The sequence below is a fragment of the Boleophthalmus pectinirostris genome, unplaced genomic scaffold (assembly GCF_026225935.1).
Source record: "Boleophthalmus pectinirostris isolate CB_2022bp ecotype Guang Dong unplaced genomic scaffold, ASM2622593v1 HiC_scaffold_4, whole genome shotgun sequence".
NCBI lineage: Eukaryota > Metazoa > Chordata > Actinopteri > Gobiiformes > Gobiidae > Boleophthalmus > Boleophthalmus pectinirostris.
In genome coordinates, this window is record NW_026571353.1 from 9,101,208 (window position 1) to 9,126,288 (window position 25,081).

Genomic DNA, 25,081 nt, shown 5'->3' on the forward strand with positions numbered 1-25,081 from the left:
ACTACCAAAATTGGGAGAAATGGGGATACATTCTGATGCAAATTGATGATAAAGGAAATGTGGGAACATAGGGCCTAATTTGGAAAAAAAACAAAAACTTTAGAAATGAGGGAACATAGGGCTGAGGGAACACAGGCACGCTCCCGTGGACACTGACAGGACAGGTCAAGTTACAGTAAACATGTACTATGCAACTTTTCTTGTCTTTACTATTTCTCTCTTGCTTTTTTCCATGAATGTTGCACATAGATCCTCTAAAGCAGGGGTCTCCAACGTGTATCTTGGGACCTACCTGTAGCTCTTCACCCTTTTCCAAGTAGCTCACCAAGGGATTTCTGAATTGTATGTATTGTGCTGAATTAACTGCCTTTAACCATAGAACATTTATCATTCTGATGCCCCAACTTTGTTCACTAATAAATGGATAATGGTTTATATTTTATAGGCATCTAACTGTACCTCATCTAAGGCTCACCGTGACTCTTATATATGCTGAGTTTCTTGTGATCACTAAAACTAGTAGCTATCTGGCATATCCATTTTATAAAAGTAACTCACCAGACAAAAAAGGTTGGAGGCCCCTGCTTTAGAGAGTCCCGTTCAGAGACAGTGCCCTCACTTTAAATGATATTATACTATATTCAGAGTACAAGAGAATAATTACCTGAACATTTATTACATATCTGTTAGAGCTGATTCAGTGTAACACGCTGCATATCTATGGCCAGTGTTGGGAAGGTTCCTTTTAAAATGTATTCCCCTACAGATTACAGATTACATACCCCCAAATGTAATTTGTAACGTAATCCATTAAATTACTTAAAGTGAGTAACTTAATCTGAATACTTTGGATTACTTGATTTGCTGTAGAGTAGCAAAGATGAGGATATTGTAACATAAGATGTTTTATCTGCTAAAAGAAAAGAAAATAAAAAAATTAAAAATATTATTGATAGAAGACGAGGAGACACTGTTTTAGTCCTGGTTTAGTCCTGGTTTAGTCATGGTTTAGTCCTGTTTTAGTCGTGGTTTAGACCTGGTTTAGATCTAGTTTAGATCTAGTTTAGACCTGGTTTTAGTCCTGGTTTAGGCCTGGTTTAGACCTGGTTTAGACCTGGTTTAGTCCTGGTTTAGTCCTGGTTTAGACCTGGTTTAGACCTGGTTTTAGTCCTGGTTTAGACCTGGTTTAGACCTGGTTTTAGTCCTGCTTTAGACCTGGTTTAGTCCTGGTTTAGACCTGGTTTAGTCCTGTTTTAGTCCTGGTTTAGCCCTGATTTTAGTCCTGGTTTAGACCTGGTTTAGACCTGGTTTAGTCCTGGTTTAGACCTGGTTTAGACCTAGTTTAGACCTGGTTTTAGTCCTGGTTTAGACCTGGTTTAGACCTGGTTTAGACCTGGTTTAGTCCTGTTTTAGTCCTGGTTTAGACCTGGTTTAGATCTAGTTTAGATCTAGTTTAGACCTGGTTTTAGTCCTGGTTTAGTCCTGGTTTAGATCTAGTTTAGACCTGGGGATATAGCCCAAAAAGTGAAAACAGCAAAATACCTCTGTGTAATCTATTTATTTCAACAAAGTAACTGTAATCCAATTACCACTCACTGAAACAGTAACTGTAACTGAATACAGTTACTCATAATTTGTACTCTGATTACGTAACTCCAGTACATGTAATCTGTTACTCCCCAACACTGTCTGTGGGCTACAGAAACTGGAACTTGAGTACGCTGACAGTCATAAGACATGTTTTTAGAGTTATTTTTAAGCTATAAAAACATTTTAAAACATTTCATGCTATACTCTAGAGAATTCAAGTTAAGGCAATATACTCCATGGAGACAAGCAAGTGACCCACCCATAAATTTATGTTATAATAATAAATTTTTTCTTATTTTTCAAATTTAAAAAACATCACAATCACATATTGGTTTTAGATTCTATTAGTCCATGAGGTCAACCCTGAGCTTGTCATGTGTGTAAGGTGTCTCCTGCTTCCAATAATTCACTGCAGACTTGACATGAGCTGGTGGAAAATTGGGATAATTGGACTTTCATGGCGATGATAAAACAGCAATGGACAATCTCTTTATGATCTCTGTGCTGTGCCCACTGATCATCTCACACAAAACTCTTAACTACAGCATTACTACCACACAAACACACTGTCACTTTTATCCCACATATAAAAATACATTCTCTTGTGTTCAGGACACACGTGTCACAGACTGGAGCTGACGCCATGTTTGTGTAGTAAAGTGATCAGACTTCTGAAGAGACACTTATCCTGGAACTAACATATGACATCAGGGGTGACCAGAGGTCAGGGGAACCAACTTCATTTTCCTGACATAAATAAAATGCAGTCAGATGATCGCTTGTGCCTTGAATGTTCAGTGTAAAACAGTATGAGCAACAATGACAACAAAAAACATATTAACTGCAGATGGTTTCTCCCAAGGTAATGGCCTGGATGTGCTTAGCAGACCATTGTCTGTACAGCCCACATACTGTAGAACAGCTGTGTACTCTACATTGGCACAGACGTTATAATAAGCACCAGGCTGTAAAATGAAGGTCAGACTGTTATTATTCTAGGAAAGTGCCAAAGTTAAAAGACTCAGTGAGACCTGGGCTGTCATGTGCAAGGGTTCAAAAGCATAGTAATTCAATCAAAAAACTAAAAAGTATTCACAGGAATAAGTATTATATCATGAAGAAACACAAACTCAACACAGACAACTGCCTGTTGAGCCAGTCCCTGTTACTTTCTGTTCAAATGCAGGAGGGTCTGGGACCAAACCAACCAGACCAACCAACAATATGTATGTATATATATATATATATATATATATATATATATATATATATATATATATATATATATATATATATATATATATATATATATATATATATATATGTGTGTGTGTATATATATATGTGTGTGTGTATGTATATATATATTATATATATATATAAAATCAAACAAAGGAAAAAAGAAAGAACAATAATTGTACATCCGGTGCAGTATTTTTTCTCTTCTGTCATTTGTCCGCACACAGAGAGGCCCTGTATAACCACTGTGAAAGGTGAATGACATAATGACTATCTATCACCATGCAGCCTGTGGACTTGGCCTGGAGCTCTCAGCTCCTTTCACTAAACTCCACTGGACTTTGAAGTTTCATACAGACATCAGCATTTACATCAGATACTACGGGCTGCTGTACTATTGGCAGGGGTGGAAAATAACCACTTAGAAATACTCATGTTACAGTAATTGAGAAGTTTTTTGGAGGTAATTGTACTTTTTGGAGTAGATTTTTAAAACCTGTACTTACTTGTAATTGAGTAAAATTCTAGCATGGAATTGTACTGCATTATATTTCATTTAAAATCATAGAGAAGTTATTGTGTACTGTACAGGTCCCTGGTTGGCCAGAGCTCAGAGAAAATGATGTTGTTTACTAGCTTGAGTGATCAACTTGTACAAAATCAGGATCTAAAAAGCTTCTAAAATTGCATCAAAAGTAAATAAGCAGTTTGAGTGTACTTTTATTTAAGTACAGTACAGTATTTAGCAGCAGTATTTATACTGTAATTCAGTACATTATTGGCCATGTAACTCCACAGACATCCTTTCTAGTGACAGGGTCGCAAAGCCCAGTGCATGGCAGAGCTCAACTTTACAAACAACAAAATATGAAAACAAGTCACCTACTGTATTAATGCACTCAGTTATACCAGTGTACTGAAGTGTCTTGCCCAAGGACACAACAACAATATGCACTGGTATAATTTTATAATCTGACTTGATCTTTGTCTTATTTTCAGAAAAAAATAAAATAAAATAAATCACTCAAGTCCCAGCTGAGGAAAAGCAGTAAAAAAATAAAAATGTACTACAAAAGTACTTTGTCTGATCTCAAATTAGCTTTTTGTTTAGTATTATAACTTGAGTAAACAATACAACAAAACTATAATAAGTCAATAGCCATCATTCAGGTCCTGTCTAAAGCACACTGCATTTTTATTTGGATGCTCTATATTCAAAGTGAATCCTGCCATACTCTCACAGAACCATATGAAATACTTGTGTGTATCATAAACACGCGTACATCTGGAGCACAGACACGAGTCTACATCTGCATCAGTTTAACTTTTACAACAGCTGCCTCCAGCGGCTCCATCCGGTACTACACCCAATATGCGCCAATTACAGGTGATTAGCATAAAGAGAGGAGCCGATGCCTCAGTATAAGAGCCGTGCTACAAATCACGTGCATTTGTGTTTAGTTGGTACGTCAGTGTAATACAATGAAAACAATACGTTAAAAAAAAATTAAGAAGAAGAATAAATACTTTTTGAGAATGTACATTTGATAAAGTAAACATTCTTACCTGTTTGCTGACAGCTCCACGTGTCTTCGCTAGTGGAGGAAACATCCGCGCTATAAAGTCCAAAAAAACACAGAAATAAAACACTAAAGGAGATGCATTCACGGGACAGAGGCATGGCTAAACGTATCAAGTCATTCACCAACTGATGCTAAATCAAATCTGCGCTTCTGAAACTGTCATGGTTCAAGTCTGTGCCCTGCTTCTACATCGCACATCCCACTTGATATCGGACTTTATTCACTGGAGTAAAGCTGCGTACTCCACTAGCACAGGAACTTCCTCTTTTATACTTCAAAGTAAAATCAAACACTATTTCACTACTATTTAAATGTAAAATGTTACTTTTACTTTGCTTTATCTCTACTTGTATCTGCAGCTGTATTTAAAGGACCTGTATGTAAATTTATATTTTATTTTTCATAAACCTCACTTGTTCAAATCAAATAGGAGCATTTACTGATTAAAAATAAATCAGCATTATAATTTAGTAATTACAAAAACATTGGACATGACGGCAAAGTTGTTTCTGTTATGATTTGGTTTGGGGTGCTTAAAATGATTATTAAAATGACAAATAGAAATCCAAATGAGCCTCACAAGAGTCTCTCATTTGGGTTGTTAGTTTGAATGCAGAAATCCAGTTGGTTTAGTTTAAACCTAAAAGGACTTTCTCTGAACTCATGGAGTCCTCACTCCGTAAACCCCAGCACCTGCAGCCAGTCATGAATGCTAGTGCAGCCTCTGCAGCTCAGGGAATTCTGCAGGTTCTGAGCTTTCACATGAGGTGTGTCCTCTATATGTAATTTAAGGCAACCCAGGTTCAGTTGTGATTGTAATAACAGTAAACACAGTGACGTTCCTTTAAATACCCATTCGAAATTCTTTACATTTCTTTCTATTACATTTTTTCCTGTATTACGATTTGAATACAGGTCCTATGATTTCAAATGACAACAATCACATCATTTCATTTGCTTTTTTATTTCAAGGTACTTTGCTTCATACAAAATGTTTAATGTAGAAACAACAGCAGAATTCAAAGTCTGGCCAAGAAACAGATGTCAGGCAAACAAACATTTCACTGAATCCCAAGAAGACCCAAAATAAAGAGGCAGCGTAGGCCGCCCGTACAATACTGCTCTGGATAGAAAGATGTTTTTTCAACAAACCCCACACTTGATATCAAATATTAAAAATCAACAACAAAAAAACACATGGTATCTAAAAGTACTAAGTCACCTACATGCACATACATCGTCAGAACATGCAAACATTGTTATTATCTGGAGAAATAGTCCAATGTACACCTCCAATGTTTAGCAGAAATGAAGAAATCTGATTGTTTTAAATTTGGTTAAAAAGTGGGCAGATGCAATTAAATAGGCCAGATAAGGTTCTTGTATAAAACTCCCATTTGGTGTGGAGGGTAATGTTTTGCATGCAAATATATGTATAAAGTTGCTGTCACCCTAAATATTGTTTTCTGTTTACACTTTGTGCCTTTATGCATGTACTGTAAATCTGTTTCTTTCTTTCTTATTTTTATCTTTTTTTTAAATGCATTTTCTAGAAAACATTTGGTCACACTCACACGGAAGCCTGAACTGGAGCAGCCCAGCGTGTAAAGCTACAGATGGATGGAGAAGTGTGTGAGTTGTTGTGTTGCATAGCCCCAAAATCTTCACAGGAAAGTGGCTGGACCCCTCAGTCACATGCTATACAACGCAATGTCATTATAATCTAATTTTGTGTTAGGTTTGGATTCAATCATATGCATATATTCTTTAACTATACACTATTAAGTACAATGGCCACGCTGCCGAATCAATTTGAACAGAATAAAACACACAAATGTATACATACAGAACATTTTAGTAAACAAAACAAAACAAAATTGCAATTTCACAGAACCCCTTGAAGAGTAGATGCATCTCAAGGGGATATCCAAATTAAATAAAAACATTTAAAGATGGACAATGTAACTTTTTCTAATGGACTACCTTCTACCTATACCCCATCTCCATTATAGCTCTGTTTAGAATATTCCACAGTATGGCATTAAAGGTGCATTGCGTAACTTAAACTGGTGGAGGGTCTGTCACTTGCTTGTCTCCATGGAGATGTTCCAAGGTATGGCATTAAACATATCTGTAACATTTATTCATTACAGGTGTTTCTGTTGCTCAAAAATACAACAATTCTCTCTGTGAATAGGGTTGCCTCTCCCCAGATCTGACCTGTAAATGCAGCCTGTAGTTCTCTCACCAGGCTATACTGGGGAACGTTCTAAGCAATAACAATTCCATGAAGACAAGCAGGTGGCGGAGTCTCCACTAGAAAAGTTACGCAGGGCACCTTTAATCCTCTATCGCCATGGAGACAAGAGACGACTCCACTTGCAGTAAAAGCACAGGTATAATTTTTTAAAGTAAATTAAATGAATAAAATCAAGATTGATCATTCCAAAGCTTTAGTGTGGAACATTCCAGGCAAAGCAAACCCTCCGTCTGAACCTCCCTCTGTTCTAAAAAATTACATAATACACCTTTAATCTTAATATATAGGCCTGCATAGGGTCTCAAGTGCTATACCATTTTCCGATCACTCTGGCCAATACCATAATAACTGTGTATTGGGAGAGTCATTCAAAAGTGTAATATTTATTATATTAACAACAACCCCATGTAGACTAATTCCACTATGGTTTAACATCAAATTGGCAATATACAATTTGGCATGTACAGATATCAGTGTAATTGGGGTCTAGGGCTCACCAGTCTTGACATTCTCTTTCCTAGCTTCCTTCGAGGAGAGACGATACCGTAGACTCCTCACTGAGACCAATAAAGTTTGATTGTTTTATCTGACGTTCGCCTCATGACGCCTCCCTCAGGTTTACTCCTTCCATCTGTGGTTTTCTTCGGGACACCACTTAATATGACGCATTTGATTGACGCCCGAAAAATGGGGGTTCGAGGAGAAGGTAGCGAGGAAAGAGAAATGAGACGCGGCCACAGCAGAGTAAAACCTACAGACATTGCTGCTTTGGAGGTGCGTGTTCTCCATTCATTAGTAAGTAGCCCTTGTCATGGTCCACCTCTTGCTACCTCATGGACAAAAGATCCAGCTACTGCATTGGCTGGCGTACCTTATTTAAGTCTAACCTGGCCAGCGTTCCTATATTCTATTTTTATTTTGCCGTTAAAGCTGCACTATGTAACGTTCTCGTTGGGGGTCTGTCGCCTGCTTGTTTCTATGGATATGTCATTGCTTTGCTTCAGATGTTCCACAGTGTGACATTAAACAGCTCTACTTTACATTTATTCAATTACAAGTGGTTTCATAGCTCAAAAATACCTACAAAAACAGGCATTCTGACTGTAAACAGGACTGCCTCTCCATAGCTCTGTCCTGTAACTTTGTCTGGTTTGGTCTCCATGAAGATAGAAAGGTTTAATACCATACTGTGAAACATTCCAGATAAAGCAATAACATCTCCATGAAGAAAAGCATTTGATGGGCCCTCCACCAGAAAAGTTACACAATGCAGCTTTAACCAAGACTGATCAGTTCATGCCAACAGAGGTCACACGGCGCATGATAGAATTCCGTTCATTTGGTCTGAGCCATGTTGTTTCTATGGGACGTGATGAGGATTTCCTATTTCTTATTATTTTTTACACATGCCAAAATGGTTTACACACAAATGTTGCGTCAAAGGCTGTAGTAACCAATCAGCTTGTGCAGTCAGAGCCGATATTGGGACCCTGAACAGCTTTTCCATGACTTTCCCATGGACTTATAATGGGCAGAGACTGTTGTCAATCTAAACACTGGAAGATCAAAATAATTTACAAACTTGATTCATATTTAGTGCAACATTATTAACACTTACAAAACACTTACAAGTAACTTTTCAGGTATTCCTTAGAGCCCATTTTAGTAATAACTTGCTTTAAATTTCATAAACATGGCCGATCTGTGTCCCCAAATGTGTTCAAAGCAAATACGGTTCTTACTGGTTAACAGTTGTTTTGCTGAATCGTTGCTACCTAAACCCCAGCAGCCAATCATTTATTAGTGCTAGTGCAGCTTATCCATTTTTTTATTTTTTAACTGAAAGCACAAGTTACATTGATTTCCTTAAAAATGCAGCTGCCTTTTTGTCCAGTGTTTAGGGTGGCCAGATTTTCCAAATTAAAAACTAGGACACACCCGGATTGGAATGTTGGCATGAATAAAATTGTGAGAAGAGCATGTAATATTGTCCATCCTCGACTCAGTTGTGGGTCTGGGTATAATCAGAGGGACTACTACAGTTGCATGTTTTTTGCTCTATGGTAATTTTCAAGCACAGTTTTCTGTATTTTAGCTAAACAAATGGCAATACATTCCCCTTTTTACTGTTGGTGGGGACCATATTCGTCAAAAATAGGGACAGCTGGGAAATTTCTTGTATACAACTGGGACAAATCAGTGGTTTTGGACAAATCTGCTGGGACAGTAGCCTGATTCATCTGCCGGTTTCACTTCGTGGGAACCGTCTGACCTCGTAGCATTAGGATTCATTTGGTCAACGGTAGGCGGTTACTTTTTTTTTTTTTTTTACCCATCGCTGCTATTTGGTCGTGAGAAGGGCAATAACGTCTTTCCCCTTGATAAAATTCACCAAACATTCTCTTTGTTCCAGCTCTAAATCTTCAATCTTGGGAATCGTTTCCAAAACAGAATGTATGTCTTCATCAACATCCATCTCGAACGCTTTATTTACTATTGTACTGTACCACAAAAAGGGACCCAGTCATTGCTTCACAGCTCTTCACTGATTGGCTGGTGCGCGGTCTACAACTTCTGGGGACTAGTTATATTCCGATTCCTGACCTAGTCGCTGGAGAGAAATTAAATTGAGCTGAAGCACTAGGTGGCGTTAACTGGCTACTGGGACAGGGGACACAGGGTTCAAAACTGGGACTGCCCTGTGTAAATATGGATGTCTGGTCACCCTAAACTTATAACTTGTTGTATAAATGTCCACAGTAAAGATTAGGGTCTGAATTAAAGCAGTTTGTGCATATTTCCATTGGAGTTACATTTGTTCTTACATTAGCATTAGAATCAACATGGAGACCAGTGGAGTAAGTGTTTGGCATGAACCGATAGAGACAAAACTATATTGGATAAGCATTTAAACTAAATTATGTTTGCATAAGAGAGATACTGCCCCATTTTAAATCCTGACGAGACCACGTGATTTCAAGGAAAACGACTTGAAAAAAATCATTTATACCCACTTATTTGTCTGATAGGCCAGGCTAGACTCCGTTTGCAAGCTGTTAATCATTTGTCATTGTATTTTTAACATTTTTTTGCAACACAATCCATATAAACCACAGATCGAACATTGATTATGAGTGTATGTATGCCTGCTGTACTGTAGTTCTCCAATGTTGAGTAGCTGCTGGACCAATCTGGTGTTCAAATTAGCCACACATTCACAACAAGATGGTAGAAAAATAAGCGTCGAGTGGACCTATATCTGGAAAAGACATCCAACCATGACACAAATGCACATCGCAAACGCTAAAGGCTAACTCTGCTAACTCGGTTTAGCCTTTATAATCCAACACGCTGTTCAGTTCAAACATTGAAGGCAATACAAGAGGTCCACGGCGCCTTGACATCCTTTTTTTCCGCTGAAAGATACAAAAAAAATTCTACGCCATCTTTACATGCATGTTACTGTTGTTTATGTCAATGGTTGATATAGTCAGAAGTAGAAGGCTAGCATTGCAGTTTGCACAATGTTGATTCTTGTTCCACCACAAAGAAAATAACTGTTCAAAAATAAAGAAAAATAACTTTGAACTATAGGTCGTGCTATCATTCCAGTTATAAAGCGTTGTAATAGGTGCGTTGACTCTGCTTTAAGGCTTTCTATACAACTTGTTTTCCAGCAGAGCTACATACAGAACAAACCAAGTCAATGCATTAGAAAACAGTTGCATTTTCTTTTTGTTTTTTTGTTTTTTAAATCTACAGTTTTTATCTAAAAGGAGAGGCACTTTGTCTTAAAACGTCGCAAAAAAGAAGTCTGTAAAAAACATTATAGACCTGAAAGGATGGTTAAGCAGTAAGACCCAAAATGGCGTACCAAAAATGTACACAATGAACAGTTAAGAAAACAGAATTAAAGTACATCTCACTACCATGCGGCGCGTCTGAAAAAGGGAATGTAACGAATAGGCAGCGTCATGGAATGGTAGACTCCCAAAATAAACGTCGCCCCCTAGAGGCTCTTTGTACAGTGTCTTTGAGGTTTTCAACAACGGGAACCAGACTTCCAAAGACAATAGTTTTAGGTGAAACTATCATACCGATGCCCAGTCTAAAAAAGTTTGCTGTTTGTAGTGGATATATGTTTGTTTCAGTTTAAGTTCAGCTCACAAGAACATGTTTATTAGAGATGCATTATGTAACTTTTTGGTTGGGAGTCCGTCACCTGCTTGTTTCTATGGATATGTTAATTCAATTTAATTACACAGCATATTTTATAAACTGTAATGTAACTGTAACAAATAAGCAAATGAATACAATTATAAGACACAGGAATGTTCCACAGTGTGACATTAAACATCTCCATTACAGTTGGTTTATAGCTCAAACATAACTAGAAAAACAGGCATTCTGACTGTGAGCGGGGTTGCCTCCCCACAGATCTGACCTGTAACTTGGTCTGGTTTAGTCTGTATGATGATAAAGAGGTTTAATGCCATACTGTGAAACATTCCAGACAAAGAAATAACACCTCCATGGAGAAAAGCATTTGACAGACCCTCCATCAGAAAAGTGACACAATGCACCTTTAATAAGTCCCAATTGTTAGGTGGCCTTCTTTATGTGGTCGGTTTGTACTTTACCCTGATGTGCCATTGTAGAAAGTCTGAACCTTAGTAACCTTGGTTTTGATGGGTAAGATTGTATCATGAAGAGTAAAAAAATAATATCCATATTAAAAAATTAGGTATAAACACATTTTGAGAAACATACAAAAAATGAAGCCAGTTCCTTTTTATTATAAATTTCTTAGTAGGAAACCATTATTGTGTCTGGCTGGTTAGAATGCATTTGTGTAATTTGAAAATTTGACTGGAGAAAAAAATTCATAAACATTTTAGACAGTTCTTGCGAAATGATGTGTGTGCTCAGCTGTAAAATGATTCTGTTTGGATGGGCAGATTGTATCGGTAAAGCATTGGTATGGTGGTTTAATCTAAACCAGGAAGTCAAAGTAACTCCAGCATTAACTGTAAGACATCTCAAATTGGCAAAAGGTCCACTTTCCATCTGACACCTTTAAGACCAAAACATTTCTTACCCAGACTCGCTTTCCTCCTCTAACCATGCGCTCCCATTTAGGAATAAAGTACTTCATTTAACACACAGTGACAATGTAAACAACGAAAGCCTTCAAAGAAGATGATAAAACTCATCACAATTTCTCCAAAATGCATTAAAAAGGTTGCTTTAAAGCCATGCTAGCACCAGTCGTCCTCATCTGCCTCTTCGTAATACCTGGTCACCCGGGGGGCACCAGGGCTACTGCCAGGGCTGGTTCTGCCCCCAAAGCTGAGGTGGTACCCATTGGGCACCCCCAGTCTGTGCTGCGGGGAGGAGGGAGGAGGCAGGGCGGTCCGAGGAGACAGTCCCGCGTAAGGGAAGACATCCAGCTGCTCACGGAGGCTGCTGTACGGGCTGACCTCCGCGTGACCCCCTCCCAGAAAGGGCTCCGAGCAGATCCTAGTGACGGGACAGGGGAAGTAGTGAGAGCCGCTGTGCCGGAGAGTGACGTGCTCTGATAGCCCTCGACTCAGGTTGGACACAAAGGGCACTGGGGAGGAGTTCGCAGTCTTGTAGGCCACCCCAGGGCGAGGGGTGAGGGGGGTCTGAGGGAGCTGCCGGCGGCCACGAACAGGAGTGCTACAAGAGGAGCTAACCCCACCACTGCCCTGCGTGAAAAGTGGACAAGCATTTTTTGAGACGATGGCGTAGTGAGAAGGGAAGAAGGAGACAAGGAAGTAGGAGACAAGGAAGGACACCGAAATGTGAAATGGGGTGTGGCCAAAGATGGGATAAAATGAGGATATGTGAGAGACAGGATGAGACAGGAGCGATGGAGGAGAACGGACACACAGATGAATGGTGAAAAGAGAAAGTAGAAAAAGAAGGGAAAGGCCATAAGAGGCAGCACCACAAGAAGACAGAGAAAGTATGCACAACTATAGAGTACAGCTACAATAAAGGCAACAACAAGGCAAGCTGCATATGTAATAACTATACTTATACTGATCAGACTGTACAAAAAATAACAATAATAATAAACAAGGTAGCTTTGGCATAAACAGTACTCAAAGAGAGAAAGAACACCTTCTGGATACATTCAAGTTTAGCTTAATTGTTAGTTACCTAGTATGTAATTCTACTCATTGTCACTTCATAAATGTGCATATTCCTGTAACCATGGTGATGAAGACTTGGATAGTATAATATAATATAAAATAAACCGAATATACCCAGATATAAAAAGTGTTTCTATTTCCGTCTGTAAAAATTATAATGCTAATAAAGGAAGTTAATTGCGAAGATATGTACATTACCATTCTCATAGTGTCTTTGTTTACTACTTTCTACATTTCATATACATACAGAAGACATCAGATGTATGATGAAAGATATATGGAACTAGCTAGTCAAAAAAAAAGTTAAATAACTGAAATTAATAAGAATTTCTATTGAGTTATTTTACTTTTTGTTTTGCAACTTAATTTCATACATCTTACTTCATATATCTGATGTCTTCTATACAGTGGTCCCTTGTTTATCGTGGGGGTTACGTAAAAAATAACCTGCGATAGGTGAAATCCGCAAAGTAGTCAACTTTATATTTTACAATTATTATATCTGTTTAAAGGCTGTAAAACCCCTCACCACACACTTTATACACTTTTCTTAGACAGGACAGTTCGAACCCTTTTTGCATCCTTCTTAAAACTTATTGTTGCTGTCATCTCTAAGTTATTTCCCTCCTTCTTTATGTAACAAACCGAAGATTAATTTATTCCGTAATGGAGCCCTACAGCGCAGAGTCCTGCATTAAACTTTTGCACGGACTGAACCAAGACTACACAAGAACTAACCCAGGACTAACCTAGGACTGATAGCAGGACTGAAGAGGGGGCCTAAACCAGGACTAAACCAGGACTAAACCAGAACTGAACCAGAACTGAACCAGGACTCACTGTCGGGACAGGCTCGGAGGTGACCGCAGGAGAAAAGACTGATGGAAAGCTCCGCATCTCAACGGTAAGCGCGGCAATTGCTGGCAATCTGCGCTGCACTTCAGAATCACATTGCTAGCGATCAAACATTTATTTAAATTTGGAAAGCTGAACGCATTCTGTACTGTACAGGAGACACATCATGGAAGAAACTGACTGACAATGGTCTACAATCCCTTAGCCAATGACGCAAGGGGAGGAACACAATACGTGTTCATACGCTGTAAAAAATGAAAGCATGCAAAAATGCAATAAAAAAACTGGCAAAACAGGTTAACCGTGATATATAGAGAGGGACGACTATATCTAAAATGTAAAAAGTGATAAACATATAGAAATAAAAAGGATATGTTGTGTCTTTTGACTAGTAGTGTATGTTAAAGCGCTATATAACTTTTTGGTTGAGAGTGCGTCACCTGCTTGCTCTGCCTGGAATGTTTCACAGTATGATAGTCAACAGCTCTACCTTATATTTATTACATTACAGGTGGTTTTATGTCTCAAAAATATCAGGGGTCTCCAACCTTTTTTCTCCGGTGAGCTACCTTTACAAAACAAAAATGCCAGAGTGCTACCGGTTTTAGAGGTCGCAAGAAACTGAGTCGATGTAAGCCTTAAGTTAGATGTGTATAAAACATAAAACATCATCTATTTATTACTGCACAGTTTAGGCATCATGATACATTTACAATAGTAATAGGCATTTAATTAGTAAATTGAAGTTATTAGCACAATATGTATAATTCCGAAATCCCTTGGTGAGCTACTTGGAAGGGGGTGGAGAGCTACTGGTAGTTCCCGAGTGACAGGTTGGAGATCTGACCAGTAACTTGGTCTGGTGAAGATAGAAAGGTTTAATGCCATACTGTGAAACATTCCAGACAGAGCAATAACATCTCCAAGGAGAAAAGCATTTGACGGGCCCTCCATCAGAAAAGTTACACAAGTAGTCTATCCTAACTAACACTAACTACTCAATATGATCCAGGATATTCAGGTTAGATCAACACTGAAAATACAACTTTGTACAAAATTTTCCATCTACTAACAAAGAAATAAACAAATAAACCCAATTTAAGGTTCCTGGTTCACAGGTCCCATCCCAGCAGTAGCCCCTCTGCTCTGGCGCACCTGCTTGTTGCTGGGGTCCTGGCCCTCGCTGGGGGAGGCGGCACAGCTGGCAGACTTGGTGCTCGCGTGGCAGTGTTCCCGGCTGCAGTAGCGGTCGCAGGAGTAGTAGCGTTGTTTGTCCGTAGACGAGTGGTGGTGCCTCCTCTCGTGGGACCTGCCCCTGTCGTGAGGGCGCTCCCGGTGCACAGGAGGCTCAGACCCCGGCTCTACTGGGGCACCTGGGGGAGGGCAGAGTTGGCATGATTTGCTTTCTTTTGGTTCCTTTGCTTTTTGTAAAGCTTCTTTGAGTTTGCTGAAAACGGTTACAGAAAATGTAGGTATGTTTTATTATTATGGACACATTTTTATATAGCGCTTATTCACCTTCAAGCCACTCAAAACGTTTTACATCAAGGAACCATTCACCCATTCACACACATTCATACAGAAGTGCACGCAGACACTGAGAGCAACGTGGGTTAAGTGTCTTGCCCAAGGACACAATGACAGGATTCATCTGTGGGAGCTGAAATCCAATTGCTCTACCAATAATGTTTATGTCAAGAGCGGGATTCAAACTGCGCACCTTCGGGTCAGTGGACAAATGCGCTACCAACCGAGCTACTGTCGACCCAGAATTATTGTTATCACGAGACTTGTATTATGCAGTTTTATATGTCAACATAGTAGGTACAGCATTTTGGAATGGCAGAATAATAAAAGTTCACACTGACACAAAGTAGTTTAACACAGGGATACACACGATAACTATTTAATGTAGGGAAAAACCAAACCAGAGACAGGAGATGAGAATTAGCACTAGTAATACACTCTATATAACTATGTATGACTGTATTGTTCCTGTCAAATAAATAAACAAAATTAAAAATAAACAAAGTGCAAGTGGCAAAAAAAAACTAGAATATTTTATATAGAAATCCATTCCATAGTTTTTCAGAAGAAATTTACACAAAATAAGAATTGAAAGAAGAGCTGAGTTCCTAAATGGAATGAGGAATGAAACAAAACACAACTCCAGGTGTGTTTTTGACGAGGAAACTACACGATTAAAAAGAAAGTCTTGGTCTGAAAATGATTTACCACAACCGAATGGTCTTCATGCCTGCATAAAAATATACTATCGCCACAGAGGTACTAAAGACAGTTTGTTTTATAGAGGGCGTATGGGCCTATGGGGAAAAGTGCAGTGCATTGGATCAGCTGTTCTAAACACATGTTCCAGATTGTCACTGTGTCATGCTAACATTTACTATGCTATGGTTTCACTTATTATTATTATTAAAAGACCTTATAACACTAGGAATGCCCAAATCTGTGCACATACCACAGTTTCGTCTCCCTGGTCTCCCTGACAGGTCCATTCCTCTACAGCTCAGTGCACAGACAGACAGCCCATAAATCTGCTGTGTCTGGGGCTTTTATCTGGCTAACACAGAGCATGTGCCCTCAGCCAGAGCTCGTCCAACTCTCTCATCACTGTCAACTTCATAAAACAAGAGGGTGCAATATGACAACAACAGTGATGGAGTGGTGGGAACAGGGATGGGACACTAAACAATAATATCGTTTATCATGATAAATAGTGTAGACAATAAAGGTTCATGGGACATTTTACATAATCGTGATAATCTCATGAATCCATAAATCAGCAGAATGTGCTGAAAAAACTTTATACTTCTCCATGATGTTTTCTTCTAGATCATTATTGTTTTCACTTTCACTAACAAAGTAGAACACTATAACAGTTGTTTAAATATGGAACCTATAGATAATATTCAAATTATCATTATTCATATTCATAACATTTTTAACTATCAGCAACTTTCATAATTAACGTGATACAATCATCAATTGTAATTATTTCAGCCATGATAACTGTGACACCAAATTTCTCTATCGTCCCATGCCTAGGTGGTAGGTGGTATTGTTTACTGAAACACAGTAGATTTTGGTACACTAGACAATTGTTTGCTTGAGAAATCCAGAATGATATCTCTCTGTATTATTTATGCAGAGGGATATCAGTCTGGTCACCACTTCCTCTGTTGTGTCTGAAGCAAGAACCAAACATGATTGTCCAATCAGATTTGTTTATTTTAGTGATGTTTGAGTGAAAGAGCTCATTGGTCACATATGATTTAGAGTTTAGTGCTACAGTCACTGACTCTGCAGAAATCCGTAATGTTTCCTGTGACTTTTTTTTTCCGTATTTGTTTTGATACAAATGGACACAATATTATATTACATAGCACTTTTCCAGCTTCACGGTACTGAAAACGCTTTACATCAAGGAACCACTCACCCATTCAGGCACACACTCATTCACCAGGGTACAACACTGGGGGTAAGGTGGGTTAAGTGTTTTGGCTAAGGACACAATGGCAGCATTCATCTGTGGGAGCTTGAATCACACCGCTGTCCTGTGGGTCAGAGGATCTGACCAATCTACCAATGATGTTTTATGTCGAGAGTGGATTTAAACTGCAACCTTTGGATCAATGGACAAACTACGTGTCCCTCATTACATAAATATGACTCGGCCACTATCTCAGTAAGACGTATAAATTATTATTTTTGAGGTCATAATTTCAGATGTCCAAAAAACATAGTAGTGAATGTGGCAAATTTTTAATGTATTTTTTGATAAGGAACAAAGCACAAAATCATTACATTATGAAAAAAGTTATGTCAGTAATAATGTCAGTTGATAAGGAAACTGTTCTTGTACATGACGATGAAGATTATTAGTGATCGTGTTATATTTCTGTAGAAGTTTGGACCCACCCGCAGTAGTGGGAGGTTGTGACCCCACCGGAGTGTCTAAAGACCTCTGCCTCTTCTCTCTGTCTCTCTCCCTTTCTCTCTCCCTCTCTCGTCTGTGGTGGCAGTGGTGATGGTGGTGGCGGTGATGAGGTCTGGTCTCCTGGCTGGGCTTTTCCAGGGTGTAATCCCTCAGGTTAACCTCCTGGGGGCGCTGTGGGGTCACACTGGAGGCAGAGCGCCGCATGGGACTGGCATCTGGGACAGTCTGTAACAGGATGCACACAATGTAAAGTGAGAACGAGAGTTAGAACAGGGAGAATTGTTAAAAAATAAAAACTTTTCCTCCTTCTATTTCATTTTTATTTTCAACATAAATACAAGAGCTACAAGTTTAATTGCAAACAAATCAAAATCGCAATTTCACACAATTAGCAAATCACAAACACTGCAATTTTTGAAGTACAATAACTTCCTTAACAAATAAACAACAAAATATCCTTATTCTGTATAAAAAACATGAACCCTGTTTCTTAGATCTGTACAAACATGTTCTGAAATGTGACTATTGTTCCAGTTTGTCTTTTGTCTTTTTGTCAATTCTTTTGGAGGCGTTTAAAACAAGAACTTTTGACATTATTCTATTAGTAAAACACAATAAAAATCACAACTGTAATGCTTGTCAAAACCACAATATATATATTTTTCCCAACTCATTCAGGTCAAATAAATACATAAAAATAAGTCACTATGCAATTCAAGAATACATACAGTGAGGTGGTTTCCTGGAGAGAGGCGAGACTGACTCCGCTGTTGAAAGTAAGCAAGAAGAAAAAAAAGAAAAACATACATTGCTATTAGTTAATCAACAAATCACATTTACTTCCCACTTCGTATCTCTTTTTAAACAAGAGCTACTGCATGTCAGAAGAAGTATGTGAAGTCCAGAACTGACAGAAAAGAAATGGGAAATGATGAAGCGCTGTTGATAAAGACATTTTTAGCTTGTCAAGTTTTTATTTTTACTTGGCATTGATATCTATACCTTTTCTTAAAACCTGAATTGTAGGGATGAACTGATCTGATATTTTCGGGTATTGGCGTTGATACTTAAAGGTGCATTGTATAACTTTTCTGGTGGAGGGTCTGTCAAATGTTTTTCTCCATGCAGATGTTATTGCTTTCGCTGACATGTTTCACAGTACGGCATTAAACCTTTCTATTTTCATGGAACCCAAAGTTGACCAAGTTACAGGTCAGATCTGTGGAGAGGCAACCCCGCTCACAGTCAGAATGCTTGTTTTTCAAGGTATTTTTGAGGTATAACACTATAAAATTGAGTAAATGTAAGGTAGAAATGTCATAATGTGGAACATTCTAATCTGAGCAATGACATATCCGTAGAAACAAGCAGGTGACAGACCCTCCACCAGAAAAGTTACACAATTACACAATGCACCTTTATGTAGGAAATATTTCAAGATCTTTTGCTATACTTATCTTTTATGTGTGTCAGCCAACAATACTACTATTTATTAATGTATTTTAACTGCTCAGTGTGCTTTAAAGCTAGCCAGGATGGTGCCACCTAGTGCCTCCGCTCAATTTCATTTTTCTCCAGAGACTAGGTCAAGAATTGGAATACACTAGACGGTTTGCAAGAACTCTGCAAGTTGTAGACCGCACACCAGCCAATCAGGGAAGAGCTGAACCAACCTGAGTTGCGATAGCAGACTGCATACGATTTGGACTTCCTTTGTCAAATAAAAACTTTGATTTGCAAGTTCATCTCGCAGAAACAACAGTGTTCGATGACAGGCATGTTCACTCTCTGCTTTGTTTGCTGTTGTGCCAGTAATTACTTGAACACCACTGAGCAGCACATTACATACGTCACGACAAAATAGCAGCAATTGGTTAAATAAAAAATTACCTGCCTACCATCAAGTGAACGAATTCTAATGCTGCGAGGTCAGACGGTTTCCACAAAGTGAAACTGGCTGATTAATCAGGCTACTTTAAAGCTACCATCTGTAAGTTTTTGATTTTTGTCACCAGTAGATGGCAGATTTGATACCTGTTAACCTCCCCTCACTTGACCTCACCTTTGTTCAGACTCACCTGTGTTCTCTGCTTTTCTTCTATCAGATCAAAGTTGGCACAATATCACACTGCAGTAATGTAGATAGCATCTAGTGGTGATATGTGAGAAAACACAGGGCGGGTCAGCCAATCTAATTACAAATGGTAGTTTTAATTGCCCCTTGAGCATAAATAAAGTTAGATTAATTTATATATCAATGGGCTTAAGATTTAAACATAGAACTCCACCCACAGGTTTCACATTTTGAGGGCTTTTCACCATTAAGAAGATGTAATATCACTTCAATAATTAGTTTTAAATTGTTAAATGCTATAGAAACTGTCCTAATTTTCATCACTCTGAAACCATGGCTATCCACAGTGCCTGTAAAAAGCAAGCCAACTTCACAACACCTGATTTAATAGAATTGGCTGAGGGATTTCCTGCCCCGGCTTTAAAGGGTATAAGAGAATAAAACACTTTACTCAATGGGGGAACCACCATCTCCTCTTTCCTCCTGCAATACTTTCTCTAACTCTCTTCTGAACTAAACACATTATCACCTTTTCTTCTGCCTGTGAATCTTTATCTGGAAGAACATCCCTAGCCTCTATCATCTTTTGGGTTGGGGGAAAAAGACACCAGGAAAATAACTGGCCGGCTGCCACATCTATAATCAGATCACTGTAGCCTTCTCCCATGCACAGGATCAACAAATGCTTTTCCAATTTGAGCCGTGAAAGGAATGCACTTTAAATGTAGCGATCGATCAACTTAAACATCACTCAGGAAATGGGCAGAGTCTTATTATATTTCGGTGGCTCTTCTCTTCATTCATTCAGAGGTTTTCGGGACCTAACTGAATGCCAGACTCAATGTGCTTTGTAATGGTGCGCAAGAATAATGATAGATAGAATGATAGCTGGTTCAAATCTGCAGGGCTAAACCATAAATCAGGATAAGGAGAGGGTTTTCTCAATGTTTAAAGGTGCTTCGTGTAACTTTTCTGGTGGAGGGTCCGTCAAATGGTTTTCTCCATGAAGATGTTATTGCTTTGTCCCGAATATTTCACAGTATGGCATTATACCTTTCTATCTTCTATCTTCTTTCTATCTGTGCGTCTGTTTTTCTAGGTATTTTTAAGCTATAAAACCAACTGTAATTTAATAAATGTAAGACAGAGCTGTTGTCAGGCAGAGCAACGGCATAACCATAGAAACAAGCAGGTGACGAACAAAAAAGTTACACAGTGCACCTTTAAAATATTGTATATTCTATGCTAATACAGCCAGGTGTTGGTTGTGAACACAGTTTGGCAGCAGAATGAGTCTGGCGATGGTTTACGGGGATAAAACTGTGCAGGAGAAGTCCAGAGCTTTATCTATGATGCAAGTAATCTGGCAAAATTTAAACGTCACACTTTTTAGATGCTCAGAGAAGACAACTTTGGATTCATGGATTAATGAAACAACTGTGAAGGACAACAAAGAACAACAAAACAAACTCCAGGTGTGTATTTGATGAACTGTATAGCATGGTTAAACGCTCCAAAAAGTCAATTTTGCATAATGTGTTCTTTAAAGATGCACTCTGTAACTTTTGGGTTAAGAGTATGTCACCTGCTTGTTTCCATAGTCATGGTCTGCCTGGAATATTCCACAGTATGACATTAAACAGCTCTACCTTACATTTACTAAATTACAGGTACTTTTATAGCTCAAAAATATCTAGAAAAACAGGCTTTGACTGTGAGCGGGGTCACCTCTCCACAGATCTGACCTGTAACTTGGTCTGGTTTAGTCTCCATGAAGATAGAAAAGTTGAATGAGATACTGTGAAGTATTCCAGGCAAAGCAATAACATCTCCACGGAGAAAAGCTTTTGACGAACCCTCCAATAGAAACGGTACACAATGCCCTTTTAAAAGTGAGGGCTGAAAGTTATTACACAGAAAGGTATTTCCCTTTATTTAGATTCCATAGACACAAGCAAATTGAGATCCGACGTTTAAACCTGTTCTTATCAATGCATGGAATATTAAGTCATTAATTATTCATTGTGTCCATTCAAAAATAGCACAGACTAAAGGCATAAAAGGCTGTAGGGTAGAGAGCAGCATCAGAGAAACTGGATGATCCTTTTTAGTTAAGTTAGTTTAGTTAGTTAATGTCAATATATTTTCTTTGCACTTGTGGGTAAAATTGATAAACCATCTTCAACTTCACAAAACCAACAAAGGGCCACTGTATTATCAATGTTTTTGCAATATATTAGCCTATTGTCCTTGTTGCCTATACTAGGATACAGTATGTTACACCAAAAGCAGAAACAAACAGAACTATTTTCTCGACCCTGACCTCTGTGTTGAGTCGAGGCATAGAGGCGGCTCTGCCCTGGTTCTCCAGACCTGATCCTGGGACTGGTAAAGTACTGCTGGCACTGGTCTCCATCTTCGTCATCTCCACTGACTCCTGCAAATCAAATACAGTTTTATCAAAGCCAAATCATAAACAGTGGGTAGAGTGGACAAAAGGTAGTCTACCTTCTGTTTGTCTCATGGATCTATTATAGGCTTTTCTCCATGGAGATGTTATTGCTTTGCCTGGAATATTCCACAGAATGACATTAAAGTTATCTATCACACCATTTATTACAGGTGAGATCTGCAGAGGTGGGCCCACTTACAGTAAGTATGTGTTTTACAATTTTTACGCAATAAAAACACTTGTAACTGGATAAATGCAAGATGGATAAGTTTAATGTCATGCTGTGGAACGTTCCAGGCAATGCCATCTCCATTCTGACAAGCTCCATCAGAAAAGTTACATAATTCAACTTGACTGTATTTTCCAACATTATCCAGTAAATATGATCTTAATACTACATATTCATAGAACACCAAGACTCCCAAACACCAAACGAACAACAACAGCTCATAGGAACCATGTGTATGGAACTTAAGTATGGAACTTGCACACAAAGAGGAGGGTAGTTAACAAAATGTGCCAAATAAGACTAAAAAATAAGTAAAATTATATGACAAAACTATCCAGAAGTTATTTAAGTAAATGCAATTTCTGCATATTTTAAAGGTTCTATATTACAAAATTCACAAATTGAAATTGTAAGCCACACTATAAGGTTGTTACTTGTACTAAAACATACATGTTGTTTTGTTTCATTCACACATGTTTGAGAAACCCTTTATTATTAGGCTGTCTACATCTACAAAGCTCAAAATTCTCTGTTCCAATTTGTGATGTCATGAAACAATAGTTTTCAAGATAACAGTTACCTTTTACCTTTAGTTCAATAAAGATTGCCAATTCCAAAGCTGAAGTGATCCAAATAATTCTAGTGAAGGTGTATGGAATTTAAAACACAGTGAAGCACATCACAAGGCAGAACAGAGTGTTTCCAGTTTGAGAGAAAAACTCAGTCTAAATACACAATAGTGTAGTATTGGCCCTTTGCTATTTTGTTTAAAAATGTTAGATAAAGTGCAGTTTGTATTGTTAGATTTTAGATTGTAGTTCTGTATGTACTATGTTGTACCTGAACAGCATTGTCCGGTGTATCCTCTGAATGGTCCCGGGACAGTGTTCTTTTGGTCTTGATTCGGGGTGGGTCCTTCTGCTTCTCTGCCACCCACGAGGAAGAAGCCTTGATGCTGTGCTCAGTCGATCTGTTGTATTAGTAATTACATTAACAATAAATACATATAAGAATTTGAATGTAACAGATTTCAAAGTGTATATTAAAGGTCCTGTATTACAAAAATTTGACTCATGTGAGCTTTAAGTCATGTTATAATGTTATTTCCTTCTCAAAAACTTACCTGGAGTTGTGTTTTGTTTCATTCACACATGTTTGAGTAATCCTGCATTATTAGTCTACATCTCCAAAGCTCAAAATGCTCTGTTCCACCTTGTGATGTCATGAAGTGGTAGTTTTCAAGTTAACAGCTCCTTTTACCTTTAGTTCAGTAGAGATTGGTAATTTTAGAGCTGAAATCATCCAAATGATTCCAGTAAAGAAGTATGGAGTTCACAAACACACTGGAGCATTTCCTATATTACCACATGACATCACAAGGTAGAATAGAGAGTTTTCTGTTTGAGAGAAGAACTCAGCCTAAATATGCAGGGTTTGAGTGTGAATGAAACAAAACACAACTCCAGGTATGTTTGTGATGAAGAAACAACATTATAACAGAAACAGCGTAATATGGGCCGTTTAATCTTGGCTATAAAAGTCAAAAGTTAGATTTCTAGATATACCTTAGTATAAAGTAGTATGTAGTATTAATTCAGTCTCCTCTCAAATAAGTTACTTCTTTGGCTGCCATTTTGTGCTGCTAGCCTTTTGGATCAATACAAATCGCACAGCCATTCACACAAGCACGGGAGTGTCTTGCTCAAGAACACAACAACAGTAGACAGCAACACTAGATTTTATTCAACAACCAACTTTGGGTTAGCGGGGAAAGATTTCTACCAACAGAGAGTAAAACAAAACCTAGATTTCAGTATTTCAGTACTTTAAAGGTGCATTGTGTAACTTTTCTGGTGGAGGGTTCATCACCTGCTTGTTTCTATGGATATGTCATTGCTCTGCCTGGAATGTTCACCAGTATGGCATTAAACTTTACCTTACATTTTTTCAATTACAAGTCTTAGCAAGCATTCTGCCTGTGAGCGGGGTTGCCTCTCCACAGATCTGACCCGTAACTTGGTCTAGTTTGGTCTCCATGAAGATAGAAATATTTAATGCCATACTGTGAAACATTCCCAAAGCCATAACATCTTCATGGAGAAAAGCATTTGACAGACCCTCCACCAGAAAAGTTACTCAATGCATCTTTAAAAACCCTGAACACATTTTGAATTTATTTCTCCCAAGTAATACAAATTGTGTTATCGCTGGAAGTGATAGAGAAGATTTAAAAGACTGTAATAGTAATTATTTATTGAGAAAATGAAACCATTTTTATGTTTGATCTATCCAAAATGATTCATATTTTTGGCCAAACTGCACATTTGTAATAGTCTTAACATCGCTGGATCACTTCCAGGCAGAATCGATTTATGACACTGAAGCAAAATAAAAAAGTGAATTAAAAAAATGTACAATGTCACAAAGTCACGAATTAGTAATTACATTGGCATAAAAAAGTATAAACGTCCATCTTAAACTATACTACCAGACTTGTACTTCAAAATGACTTCAGAATGCTCTGCCCCCCCATGTTCAAATAGTCTGCAGTGGTTCTTTTAAGGCTTTTTACTCCACTTTTACTATCTGGCTTTCAACACCATGTGAGTTGTGTGGTCCTCTGTGTCTTTTATTTAATTGTATTTAATATTTATTTGGATTT

The 25,081-nt window shown here is 38.2% G+C and overlaps 1 protein-coding gene across 1 annotated transcript in view; it reads right to left on the reverse strand.

The window, feature by feature from the left end:
* Positions 1–11,930: 11,930 nt before the first annotated feature.
* cacna1ba (calcium channel, voltage-dependent, N type, alpha 1B subunit, a) overlaps positions 11,931–25,081 on the reverse strand; it is a 207,398-nt gene continuing 194,247 nt past the window's right edge. The window contains exons 47-52 of the mRNA XM_055161489.1: positions 23,260–23,389; positions 22,056–22,175; positions 18,393–18,431; positions 17,646–17,889; positions 14,862–15,079; positions 11,931–12,401 (exon numbers count right to left, since the gene is read on the reverse strand). Of these exons, the coding sequence (XP_055017464.1) occupies positions 11,931–12,401; positions 14,862–15,079; positions 17,646–17,889; positions 18,393–18,431; positions 22,056–22,175; positions 23,260–23,389 (1,222 nt within the window). The remainder of the gene's footprint in view (positions 12,402–14,861; positions 15,080–17,645; positions 17,890–18,392; positions 18,432–22,055; positions 22,176–23,259; positions 23,390–25,081) is intronic.